Below are 12871 nucleotides of genomic sequence, written 5' to 3' on the forward strand. Positions count from 1 at the left end.
CTAGAGAAAGCCCTCGCACAGAAACGAAGACCCAACACAGCAAAAATAAATAAATTAAGTAATAAACTCCTACCCCCAACATCTTAAAAAAAAAAAAACAAAGACTTCCTGGTCAACAAAGGGGAAGCAGACAGAAAATGGCTCCAATTTCAGGACCATAGTAATAATAGCAGTAGCATTAAAAAAAAAAAAAAGAAATAGCAGAGCAGAGATTTGAAGCTTGGAAGTCTGGCTCTGCCAGTAGGACAGAAAAGCCATGGGCCGATTCCTTTCTGAATTCTTGCTAAGGGACACGTGGCTCTAGGCTGATCCCAACCTCTGCTGGGGGAGATCGGGACCCTCCTCGTCAGGGTTTCCTGAACCTATGGCACCTTAAGGAGTCCATCCCCCTCAAATTCACTCTCAGACAGAGGTATGAATATCTGAACAACACATCTTCTCACTGACCCGATAGCTCGATGTTGAAAATATCTATGCCACAGTAAGATTAAGAAACATAAATTTCTTTTTAATGTATCAAAACCCACTTACTGATTTTTTTTTTTTTTTAAAGAGACACGAGTGGAAACAGGCCAACTCCAGTAGGAGCCAATTTAATAAGCAGCTGGATGTTTATTGCATCAGAGATGGGTTCCAAATCACAGCCATTACCACTGCCAGCCTCCATCTGTCTCCTCCCCAGCCCCCCAAAAAGAAAGGGATCCGCCTCTGTGGCCAAGAGTATGGCTTTAGATTCCCTGCAGCCGCTGGCTCAAAATGCTGCACACTGAGGTACTAGCTAGATGACTATGGAATTGAAAAAGACTGGAAAATGCCGGCGGGCAGGCGCCCCTCCCTTGGGTTTCCACGCAATCCCAGAAGTGCCTGCTCTGTGCCTTTCTAGGCACCTGGCCCGGCACTCCGGACAGCAGACGGTGGGGGAAGGTAAGCTCCCCACCCTCAGGGAACAGGGGTCTGCTTGCCTGTGGGAAGGTAAGCAAGGGGAGACGACTTTGCAGAGACATGGAAATAGTATTGGGCAGAATGGTGAGGGCACCTCGGTATTTGGAGAATCGTAAAAGGTGAGAGGTATGGAACCAAAGGTTTTTAACCTTATTGGGTTCCTACGCTTTTCTCAGAAAAAATGCACATAAACACATTTTTTCCCTTATAGTTTCAGGAGGCTTAAAAACGCCCCTGATGCCTCTGCATGGATACACATGGACCCCAAGTTAAAATGTTCTGATTTATTCTAATCCCTTCATTTTACAAATAGGTAAAATTTTATGTAAAATGAAGGGCTAAGGCCCAGAGTAGTCAAGCCGCTTATAAAAACTCACATCGCACTTCATGGCAGAATAGAACTGGAACTTGGTCTGCAGACTTCTAGGAGAGAAAGAACCCTTCCCAAGGCCCCAAGCTACGGAGTGTCACATGACAGGCCCTAACTTTGGAGCCTCAAAGCTCACAACAGCAAGGCTGAGACTGCCCGTGACATCTAACCTTGTTCATCAGTCCCACGGCCTTAGAGCCACCCCTGGGTGAAGAACTTGTCTCTGTTAATATGTCATCACCCATCTCCCCACATTCCAGCAATCAGGCTGGCGACAGGCTTTTTCTGCCAAGTGCCAAATCCAGATAACAGTTTATTTTAAAAAGTCTGTATTTCATGTGGGTTTCCTCATTGACCAAAATCCCCGGATTCCAGAATGGCCAGGGAATGCCAAAGTCCGAGGCTCTGCTTTCCGCTCTGAGCGCTGGGTGTATGTGGCCAGGGTGCCGCATGGTGCTGAGGGGCCTTTCTCTGTGGGCACCAGCCAGGCACCCCTGGGTCCTCCTGCATCTTATTCTGCTTTAGGTCTCTGCCTGGGGTTCTGATGTTGAAAATATAAGAAACAGATATGGTTGGTAATCATCTCTTTCTTTCTTTCTTTTTTTTTTCCCCCTAAAAATTACAGTAAGATAGGCAATGCTCACTTACAGGAGGAGCTTTGATGGAAGGGCAGATCTCAGGGATAGACCCTTTGTCCTCTAGATTGAGGGTCTAAATCAGCATTTAATGCTTTCAGGTATTTAGGTTCAGGAACTTGTCAGCATATTTTCCTCATCAATCAGATGACCCTATAATCCTCAGACGGAGATAGAATCCACAGCTTGTGCCCCTGTCATTCGAGGGCCCACCACTGTGTCTGGGGTGGAGGCTGCTGATTTCCCGATGATTTACGCGACAGACACTTTAAAAATCAAGTTACTGGGACCTTTCAGACTGGATCACGGGACCATCATCCTTCAGTCTCTCAAATCTTTTCTCCTTAATGCTTATGTACCGGGAGAGTACATAAGAGGTATGTAGTTGTCCCAAATTAATCCTATGAAGTCACTAGAACTCCAAGCAAAATTCCAACTGGAATTTTTAAAATGGGATTTGACAAAAGGACTCTAAAATTCATCAGGAAGAGGAAATGTATAAGAACAGGTAAGGAATTTTGAAAAACCACATCAGGGAGGCGGGAGCAGGAGAAGACATTTCTAGTAAACAAAACAAGGTGAGAACAGTCTAAACAGGCCGTGGGCATGTGGGATAAAGAGGGCATTTCAAATTAGTGGTGAAGGAATAGACCGGTGGTTCTCAAAGTGTGGCCTGTGGAAACTTAGGGTCCCCAAGATCCTTTCAGGGTATCCTCCAGGTCAAAACTATTTTCCTATCATCACCAAAACATTATTTCCCAGCTTCACTCTCATCCTACCACGTGGTGGCTTCTTCTGAAGGCTGTGTGATGCAAGATAATGTCCTCATTCACTCTTATGCATTCTTGTGTTTTAAACATTTCTCAGTTTTAATTTTAAACACGGTATGTAGAAATAGATATAATCTACACGAACAGAGGCTCTCTGGGGTCCTCCATAATTTTTAAGACTGTAAAAGAGTTCTGAGACCAAAAAGTTTGAGAACTGCTAGAATAGATTAGTAAGTGGTATTGGGACACTTCACTAAACATTCGGGGAAAAATGAAGTTAGAACTTTAGCTTACGACCCACACACAAAATTCTATTACAGATCAATTACTGTGCCAAACTTAAGAAACAACATAGAAAGGTATTAGAAGAAAATAAAGGAAATATTTGCATCATTTTGGGGTGAGCATGTATGGCACAAAACCTAGGAGCCATGTAGGATGAGATTTACAGATTGAATTTGTTAATAAATTATACTTTTTTGTATAAAAAGGTAAAGTTAAAAGGTAAGTGATAGGTTGGGAGAAAAATATTGGAAAAAGATAGTTCTAAGATTATTATTAAGACTATATAAAGAACATGTTAATAGGAAAAGAAGAAACAACCCAATTGAAAAATGGACAAAGAGCTTGAACTGGCACATTGAGGTGAGAAAAAAAAGGCTAACAATCATGAAAATACGTGCAAGCTGAATATTATCCAGAAAATGGAAATTAAAACTGACTTTTTTCTCCCCATCAAATCGGCAAAAATCACAGCACTGACAACTCCAGTGTGGGTGAAGGTGGGGAGAAATGGAGCGTGAATTGGTATAATATCTTTAGGGGACAATTTGGTACCTTAATCTATATTTAAACTACACTTCGCTTTTAACTCAGTGACTCCACATCTAGTTGTCAATCCTAGAGAAATACTTACACTTGTACACAAACAGATACATACAAGAAAGTCCACTACCTCATTTTCTGAGCAGTAATAAAAGAAGTCTAAATATCCATCAATAGAAGAATCCACTATGGTTCATCTATACTCTGGAATTCTATAAAACAGTTGAAAAGAGGTTGATGTACATCTATGTGTTGACATGGAAATGTCTTCAGAAAATATCTAAAAATCAAACTGTAGAACAGTCCAAAGAGTATGTATGATCCCTTTAGGTAAAGCAGTCCCCCCAACTGTACATTTGTGTGTGTGTATGAATGCACACGTATACGTATTTAAACTCTGAGAGGATCATCTGCAAAGACCCACAAAACCCGACAAGAACTCCTACAGAATGATGACGATTCAGAGCGACGCTTCCTTTTCACCCTGACATTTCTGTCTATTTGAAATTTGTTACCGTGAGAATATGTTCTTGTATCACTTGGGTGATTTTAAAAACCAAAAACCTCCTCTCCCACTCTGTGATCTTCTGAGATCTAACCTATGCTTATTCTTCACAGAACTCCCGCAATCCACCTGGCCAGGGGCAGCGGGGAAGACTCTCGATTCCCTGGGTGGAGGGGCTGGGTTCTAGTTCTGGAAACGTCAGGGAGTCACTGAGCATAAATCGGGGTCACTTAGCCTCCCGGTGAGGTCCTGCCGTGAGGCCTCAGGCACTTGTCCTGCCTGTTTCCCGGGGGCTCCCTGAGGGTCAGCAGGCACCAGGACGGACAGGCCCTGAGAGCTGGGCTAGTGAAGCCTGTCCTGCCTCCATGAATTTTCCATCGGCCCCCAGCGCCCCCTTTCTGACAGCACCCAGGCCGACTCCAAGCCTTCTACCAAATTCCACTAAAACAGAACCATGTCCATTAGGCTGTGGGTGCCTGTCAGACGGTGCCTTGAAATTAGCGCAAACTGGGGGCAAAAAAGGCTTTCTGGCAAAAGCCTCCACCATGTAGAATCAGTTACTGTTTGATGTACCAATCGTCCTTCTCGTTTTGGGGGAGCTGAACAATGTCATAATTAGAAATGAGTGTAACCCTTTGAAATGGACGTTAATGCTGCTACACTGAAGTGACCGTTAGTGGGCAGGCGTCCCCTCCCCCTGCTGGCCCTGTTCCTGAGGGGCTCCAGCTCCCTGAACCCCAGAAGTCTGCGAGGCGGGCCCGGCCATGTGGCTTCCCTGACTCTGTGTGACCAGTGACATTTCCTAAGAGGCTGGAACATTTCACTTCAGGCTCCTGGTTTTTTTCCTGCTTCCATATTTCACGCAATAACCACAGAGGGCCCTAAAGACAGTCCAGGCTGACGTGGAGGTTCCGTGTGCGACCTCCTAGATTCTGTTTGAAAATGTAGCTCAGACCAAGCTCATTTCTCCCCAAACCAATGCTAGCTGTCTCCCTTTTCTGCTGTGCCCCTTTCCCCAGGTCACCTAGGGCTCGGACCCCGCTTCCTCCCCCTCTCCTCCCAGGTCCTATCTGACTGCCGATCTCCCAGCAGATCTGTCCCCTTGTCACCGATTTCAATTTCAGGGTCCTTCCTTTGCAAACATCTCTTCACTACCTCACTCCATTGTGTTCCTTGCTTCAAGATGAGTATCTTAAAAACAAAACAAGAACAAAAAGCAGCTTGATTATGTCGTTTGCCTGCCAAAAATCATGGCTGGCTCCCCGGTGTCCAGGGGAAGAAGGCCGCTCGCTCTTTCACTGGTATTCAGTGCTGTTGGGACCTGCTTCCTGGGAGCGATGGGTCGTGACCTCCACCCCCAGTCAGGGCTCAGCCATCACAGCACCTTCCGCCATCCCCCCCACCCCCAACGCTGCTAACCTTGCCGAGTGAAAGAGTGAACACAAGCCTGGCTCCAGCCCTCCAGACGGCCTGCTCTCCCCTACACACCCGACACACCCGCCAGGTCTCTCCCCTCCGTGTCCCTGTTAGAACTCCACCTTTCCAGGCCCTGTGCAAATGCCACCTGCCGCCTGTGGAAGCCTCCTGACTTCCCTGCAGGAGATGCAGCCTCCTTTTGGACCCTACTCCCACCTCCAGTGCATGCTATGACCTGTTTATGTCACTTAAGACTTATTCTGCTTGTAAGAAACCAGAGTCAGAGCTCAGATCTTGGCATCCACAGATGCTCGTTGAGAAGAATGAGTCACCCTGTCCTTCATCGCTCCTCTGGCCTCTGGTTGATGTGCTTTGAAGCTCAAGGCTGACGGATCGTTCTAGACTTTGTAACCCTGGCACGTTTTGGGCCCAGGTGGTGGGCATTCAGTATAATGATCTTGAAGGAAGCAGAGGCTGAGTGGACCTCCTTCGTTGGACCTGCCTGGCTGGGTGGACTGAAGACCCAGTGCCATCCTTTTTGGAGAAGATTCTCCTTTTGTCTCTTTCCCCGGGGAAGGCCAGGGGGGCCCTTGAAAGCCCGGGCAGCCACCCCACTTCTCACTGAACCCCAGAAGCCCGCACCCCGCTGCCCGTGCTTCTCTGATGCAGAGATGAAAGGGAAGAAATGGCCACAGTCACGGGGAGCCGGCACCGGAAACGGCGGAGAGGGAGCAGGAAGAAGAGGATGGAGGATGGTCCAGGGGCTCTGCGGCTGGACGTGCTCTTGCCAAGCGTGACCCTGGTGGCCGAACGTCCTTCCCCTTCCCCACCACAGCCTGGGAAGGGCCTGCTCAGCGCCCGCAAGCGAGCCAGAGCCAGGCATTCTACCCACAGCCACTTAGACGTTTCCCCCCGCCCCCTCCTGCTCCCTCTCACCTGTCTCCTTCCCACCTCCTCCCGGAGAGTTAGCAGAAGGGAAGACATCATAAAGACCAGAGCAGAAATAAAAGAAATAGAAATGAAGAAAACGATGGCAAAGGTCGATGAAGCTAAAAGCTGGTTCTTTGAGAAGATACACAAAATTGATAACCCTTTAGCCAGATTCATCAAGAAAAAAAGGGAGAGGACTCAGATCAATAAAATTAGGAATGAAAAAGGAGAAGTAACAACTGACACCGCAGAAATACAAAAGATCATAAGAGACTGCTACAAGCAACTCTATGCCAACAAAATGGACAACCTGGAAGAAATGGACAAATTCTTAGAAAGGTACAACCTTCTAAGACTGAACCAGGAAGACAGAGAAAATATGAACAGACCAACCGCAAGTCATGAAACTGAAACTGTGATTAAAAATCTTCCAACAAACAGAAGTCCAGGACCAGATGGCTGGTCACAGGCGAATTGTATCAAACATTTAGAGAAGAGCCCACACCCAATCCTCCTCAAACTCTTCCACGCTGGAACTAGACACCATCCCCCGGACACCCGGCTCACCTCCTGAACGAGCTGGTCGATGCCTTTCTCCTATAAAGTCCTGCTGGTTGCATGTGGGCCTGATGAGGAGCTTTTAGTTGACCAATGTTCCCGTCATTCATGGCAGCATTTCTGATAAGGAGTCCTGGCTAATGAGCCATTTTTGTTTCTAATCTCTCTCATTTCATCAACGACACCTTTTTGAGTTGGATATTTTGCAGGTTAAATCCACGGTGAGAAACCTTTGCCTGTGCCCCCATTTGTCACCAAAATATTTCTGTATTATTGTCAGGAGATCAGATTGGAGGCTACTGAAGCATTTTAAATATATTTTCTTGCCCGAGAACACTCTGCAGGGGTCACTTGCAAAGGCTGCCCTGGACTTTCCTGGGCTCGGGCAATTCAGCCAGAAAACCTCCTCTTGTTTTAAGAACTGGGTACTTTGCAGATTCTTGCACAGACCGCAGGTCCGGAGCGGACGAGCCGTGGGCAGCGCTGCCATCATCAGAGGACGGCTTCTGTGGTGTGAAACATCACAGATCAGTCTCATCCATCATAAATCGACCACCTCAAAAGAGACTCCCGAACTCATAGTGCCTCAGCAGTGGAAGGGAGCTTAGAGCTACTGAGTTTAATATTTATCTGATGCTAGAACCTCCTACCACCCTGACCGGCAGGATGCATCCTCTTTTGGAGTGCCACTGTCCCTGTGACCTGTCTTCCCCAGGCCATACCATTCCTGAGCAGCCCCCCGGGTTAGCGCACCTTTCTCGGGAGCTAAAAGCTGCCCCTTAGAAGCTTCCACCCGGCTATCTCCATGGCGCCTCCAAAGCCACACAGGTGTCCAGAGGAAAAGCAGGAGCCAGAAATACTGAACAGGTGTCCTGATGGGACCCAACCTTACTTATCACACATATGTTATCCCTTATAACCAGAGCTCATTTTTTCAAAAATACATCACAACCCAGTAGAAACTAAGGCATACTTTTTCTTCTGGAATATGAATTTATGATAAAGCATCAGAATTCAGCACTTCTTAATAGACTCACTCAATAAGAGGGCATCTTCCCCAAAGCATGTATTTAAACAGAAAACACGTGGCCAGAACAGACTGCCTTAGGTCTTCACACCGTTGACTGGGGAGAGGTGTTACAGGCACACACAAAACGTTTCTGTGCTTTGTAATTTAAAAACCCAGCACTTTGCTTTCCTATGGGTGTGTCTGGCATTCCTGAAATTCTCCACTACTTCCAAAAAAAATAAAGAAGATCCGGGTTGGGAGCGTTGCCCAGACCACTCACGTTGCCTCCCTGCTCCTCTCTCCCTCCTGGCAGCTTTTCTTCACATTCCTCCCGAGCCTTGCTCTTGGTTCTGCTTTGTTCCGAGAGAGAAATGGAGTGGTTTTATCAGAGGGTCTCTATGCTGGCTGGGCAGCTCCCCGGGATATTTTGGCTTCCGCTTTAGGTCACCTTTTTCCAGGCAGGAGCCCAGCCTGACAGTGGATCGGGAGGTGCCACAAAACCAAGTGGGGACCAAGTCAGCAGGAGTAAAGTTAGATAATAACTGTATCTATTAAATTGTGAAGGGTTGGCTAATTCAACAAGGACCTCATGGGGCATTCTGTTAGCATTTTCAACCTGAACTCAGGGCAGGAGATGTATTCTTCTATATGTGTACGTATACACACACACACATATATATATATACATATGTGCATGTATGTATGTATATATACACCCATATATGTGCATATATGTATGTATATATGCAAATACACACATATACGTATATGTGTGTATGTATATTTATGTGTGTGTATATATATATATATATATTTTATATATATATTTTAAAGCCCATCCATTTTTGTCTCCCATCCCCTCTGTCCTAGATTAACAGAAAGGGCAGAAAGGGAAAGGAGGGAATTCATTCGACTCAAGAAGTGACCTGGTGACTTCTAGTGAGCTTCCTGGATGGGTTCAGAGAGAGATCCTCTCAAACCCACCTGCACTTGAGTGCTTGAATCCTGGGTACCTCCTACCTGAAGGCCTGTGGGGTTGACAGGACAATGGCCTCCCCAAAGATGCCCTAATCCCTAGCAGCTGTGAATACATTATCCACATGGCAAAGGGGAGTCTGTAGATTGAAGGTCATTGGTCTTGAGATGGGGAGATTTTCCTGAGTGATCTGGATGCGGCCACTCTTTAAAAGCAGAGAGCCTTTCTGGCCGGGGTCAGAGAGATGAGCGTTAGAGGCAGGAGAGACTCAAAGCGTGAGAAGGATTTGGTCCCCTGTTGCTGGCCTTCAAGAGGAAGGGAGGAGTCAGGGAACGGAGCAAGGAAAGGGGCCCTCAGTCCTACACCCCATGAGTTTAGTCAACTACCTGAATGAGCAGGAAGAGGATTCTCCCCTGAGACTTCAGATAAGAATCCAGGCTGGCGACACCTTGGTTTCAGCCTGGGACCCAGAGAAGAAATCAGCCGAGCCTACTGGGCTTCTGACCTACAGAACCGGGTATGCAAACACACACATATATGTATGTGTGTATATGTATATTTGTGTGTGTATATATATATATATATATATTTTATATATATATTTTAAAGCCCATCCATTTTTGTCTCCCATCCCCTCTGTCCTAGATTAACAGAAAGGGCAGAAAGGGAAAGGAGGGAATTCATTCGACTCAAGAAGTGACCTGGTGACTTCTAGTGAGCTTCCTGGATGGGTTCAGAGAGAGATCCTCTCAAACCCACCTGCACTTGAGTGCTTGAATCCTGGGTACCTCCTACCTGAAGGCCTGTGGGGTTGACAGGACAATGGCCTCCCCAAAGATGCCCTAATCCCTAGCAGCTGTGAATACATTATCCACATGGCAAAGGGGAGTCTGTAGATTGAAGGTCATTGGTCTTGAGATGGGGAGATTTTCCTGAGTGATCTGGATGCGGCCACTCTTTAAAAGCAGAGAGCCTTTCTGGCCGGGGTCAGAGAGATGAGCGTTAGAGGCAGGAGAGACTCAAAGCGTGAGAAGGATTTGGTACCCTGTTGCTGGCCTTCAAGAGGAAGGGAGGAGTCAGGGAACGGAGCAAGGAAAGGGGCCCTCAGTCCTACACCCCATGAGTTTAGTCAACTACCTGAATGAGCAGGAAGAGGATTCTCCCCTGAGACTTCAGATAAGAATCCAGGCTGGCGACACCTTGGTTTCAGCCTGGGACCCAGAGAAGAAATCAGCCGAGCCTACTGGGCTTCTGACCTACAGAACCGGGTGATAATAAATTTATGTTGCTTTAAGCCTCTTTTTTTGTGGCTATTTGCTACAACAGCAACAGGAAGCTAATACAGCCGGCACGTGCCAGAGCAGCGCTGGGGAAGGCCCTGGCCCGGATGTGCCAGGGTGCCCTGCAGCTGGTCTGGAGGCTGTAAGGGGCCTGACATGCGCTCAGAGCAGCTTGTGTTGCCACAGCTGCAGCTGCCAAGCTTCTGAATGTGGAGGACATGCCTGGATCACACCTGTAAAAGGGAAAAATGCCTGGCTGTTGGTTGAGAGGCTCAGCCCTGGATATGGCAGCACTGTCTGGAAAGGCAGTGGCTGAGATTCTTATGAGCTTTCAAGAACCGCGCCGCCATAGGAGAAACTCTTTACCTCTACCTGAGAATGATATTTCAAGGGAAGATAAGTTAAAATTTGCTCTGAACCAAATAAGAGCATTTCTCTCCTTCGTCCCCTTTCCACACAAACAGCAGTTTGCACACCACTCAAACACACTGTCACTCCTTCTCTCAGCAACGTTTGTCAACTCCCCTCACTGGGGAGCGCACGCTCTTGATTACTAGGAGCACAGCCAAACAGGACCACGAGCAGACGTGTGCTCTAGAAGGACGTTCTGGCAGAGCTGCCCGTCGCGTACATTGCCACACGTCGTCCAGCACGGGCCCATGGCCTCAGGAAAGGCACAGGTGCCCGGGACCGGGGAGGGGAGGTGGCTAAGCCTGCCACACTCTCGAGGCTTCAGAAAGCATTCCATCTGGCAGCCCAGACCTCAATGCCGGTTCTGAGCTGCATTCATAAAACTTAACAAGACCAGCACGTTTTCATGATGGAACTGATTTCCTGCAAGACTTAGACGAGCCTCTTTTTCAGGGAAGAGAAGACAAGTCTTGGCTGTAAGCTATGCCAAAGCAACATGCCTTGAAAACCGAAGGACACAGAGAAGTGATGATGGTGGAGGATGGTTACCCCTGGCAGGGTTGGGGAGGGAAACGAAGGATGGCATTTCCCACGGGACCTGCTTTTAGCAGCCACCGATGCTGAGAATTTCATTCCCAGCACAACCTTTCCTTCTGGCCAACTTCTAGCTAACTCTAGCTTCTCAGATCATTAACAGAAGACAGGACATACCTGTGAAATGTACTCTCCAAGAGCCTTTGTACATCTTCATCTGTCCCTGTCCCCTTTTTAAGAGATTAGCAGCTGACTACAGAATCTGTAGTAGCCGCCAAAATTCTGTGCTGCCCATGATCACAGAGGCACCAAAAAGGAGACACTTTATACCGCGCGCGCGTGTGTGTGTGTGTGTGTGTGTGTGTGTGTGTGTGTATACATATATGGGACCACATGTGCTCATCACACACACAACAGCTTCCAGGGACACGGGCTGGTTCATTTTAACAGCTAAATGATGGACGTGATATGTATATCTTAGCAGAGTTCTCCATTCTTTAAGAATTCTCTACCACAAGATGAGGTTTACTCCTGGGAGTAACAAGGAGTTCAAGTCCAATCTATCTGGTTATGTGAAGAAAGAGAGGTGGGTCCCAGGTGGAGCCAGGTCAATGGGTCCAGCTGGCCGACTCTACACTAATTAGGGGGACAGGGGAGGGAGTGGGAGCCCATTCAAGCACTTAATGGGTGAAATTTTTCTTTCAAGAACTTCAAAATACCATGCTACATGCCCATATATACTGTTTGGGAGGATGGGATGAATCCGAATGACTTGAGACTGGCCATCTTTAATCCATTCAGGGCTATGCAAAGGTGTTCTGTTCCTACAAATAAATACGGGGTTAACCATACCGCCCAGGGGAACGCCGAACTGTGCCCCCAGAGAGAACCCACACAGAGGGTCCGAGGATCCCCATGTGGTGACAGCACCAAGACGGGACCCACACAGGGGCGTCTGTAAATATTCTGTAGGGACCACCTGCTGATCAAAATGAACTGTCAGTTGGAACTCAGCCTGACTTCTCCCCAGACCAACCTGATGTAACGCAAATCAGTGTGGGTTTCTGGGGGTGGGCAGGAATTCACACTTAGTAGTTTTCCAGTGAAAGAGCACTTCAGTTTAAACAAGGCTAAATGAGTCACTTCGAGGTTCAAGCATTCAGAGGCTGTTACTCACACAAGTGAGTAGTAGGGAGTTCTTTGGATACTTTACAGAAGGAAAGGGAACACAATTTATGAGAAGGAAAGCCAAGGCACAAGATGAAGAGGTTATTGAGTAGAAGGCCAGTCCAATACTTAACACGTTAGCATTGTAAAAAAAACAACAGCCAGAAAGGATATCTTGCAGGACTGTCCTTAAGAGCATTTAGGAATCCTGCTTGCTGTGAACCTGTGGGAATGAAAGCAGAATTCAGTATTCAGACATCACCTCCAGAAAACAGCCTTCAGGCTGAAAGCTCTCTCATCTACATAAAAATAATAGGTATCTAAAGAGCAATTAAACAATTACATTTTGTAGTTCTGTAGAACCCAGTGCACTGATCAGAGATTGAGATTCCACTGGAGTTATTCAACAAGAAAATGGCAGATTCATAAGCAGACCCAACATCTGCAGGATATTTTTTCAATAAAAGCAGATGGATGTCTGCATACTTTCCCATAAATTATAGTTCTGATTACTCCTTTGTTTTCCTCATTTTAATGGGAAAA

The 12871-nt window shown here is 46.9% G+C and overlaps 1 protein-coding gene and 1 long non-coding RNA gene across 3 annotated transcripts in view; both read right to left on the reverse strand.

Moving 5' to 3' along the window:
• LOC129392455 (uncharacterized) overlaps positions 1–8683 on the reverse strand; it is a 10520-nt gene extending 1837 nt beyond the window's left edge. The window contains exons 1-2 of the long non-coding RNA XR_008618323.1: positions 8241–8683; positions 6961–7457 (exon numbers count right to left, since the gene is read on the reverse strand). This is a non-coding gene — a long non-coding RNA (uncharacterized lncRNA). The remainder of the gene's footprint in view (positions 1–6960; positions 7458–8240) is intronic.
• ZDHHC14 (zinc finger DHHC-type palmitoyltransferase 14) overlaps positions 1–12871 on the reverse strand; it is a 271452-nt gene that overhangs the window by 24199 nt on the left and 234382 nt on the right. For both annotated transcript variants that reach the window (XM_024122665.3, XM_024122664.3), the window contains exon 5: positions 12503–12551. In XM_024122665.3, coding sequence (XP_023978433.1) covers positions 12503–12551 — 49 coding nt within the window. The remainder of the gene's footprint in view (positions 1–12502; positions 12552–12871) is intronic.

The sequence above is a fragment of the Physeter macrocephalus genome, chromosome 10 (genome assembly GCF_002837175.3).
Source record: "Physeter macrocephalus isolate SW-GA chromosome 10, ASM283717v5, whole genome shotgun sequence".
In the NCBI taxonomy this organism is placed as follows: Eukaryota; Metazoa; Chordata; class Mammalia; order Artiodactyla; family Physeteridae; genus Physeter; species Physeter macrocephalus.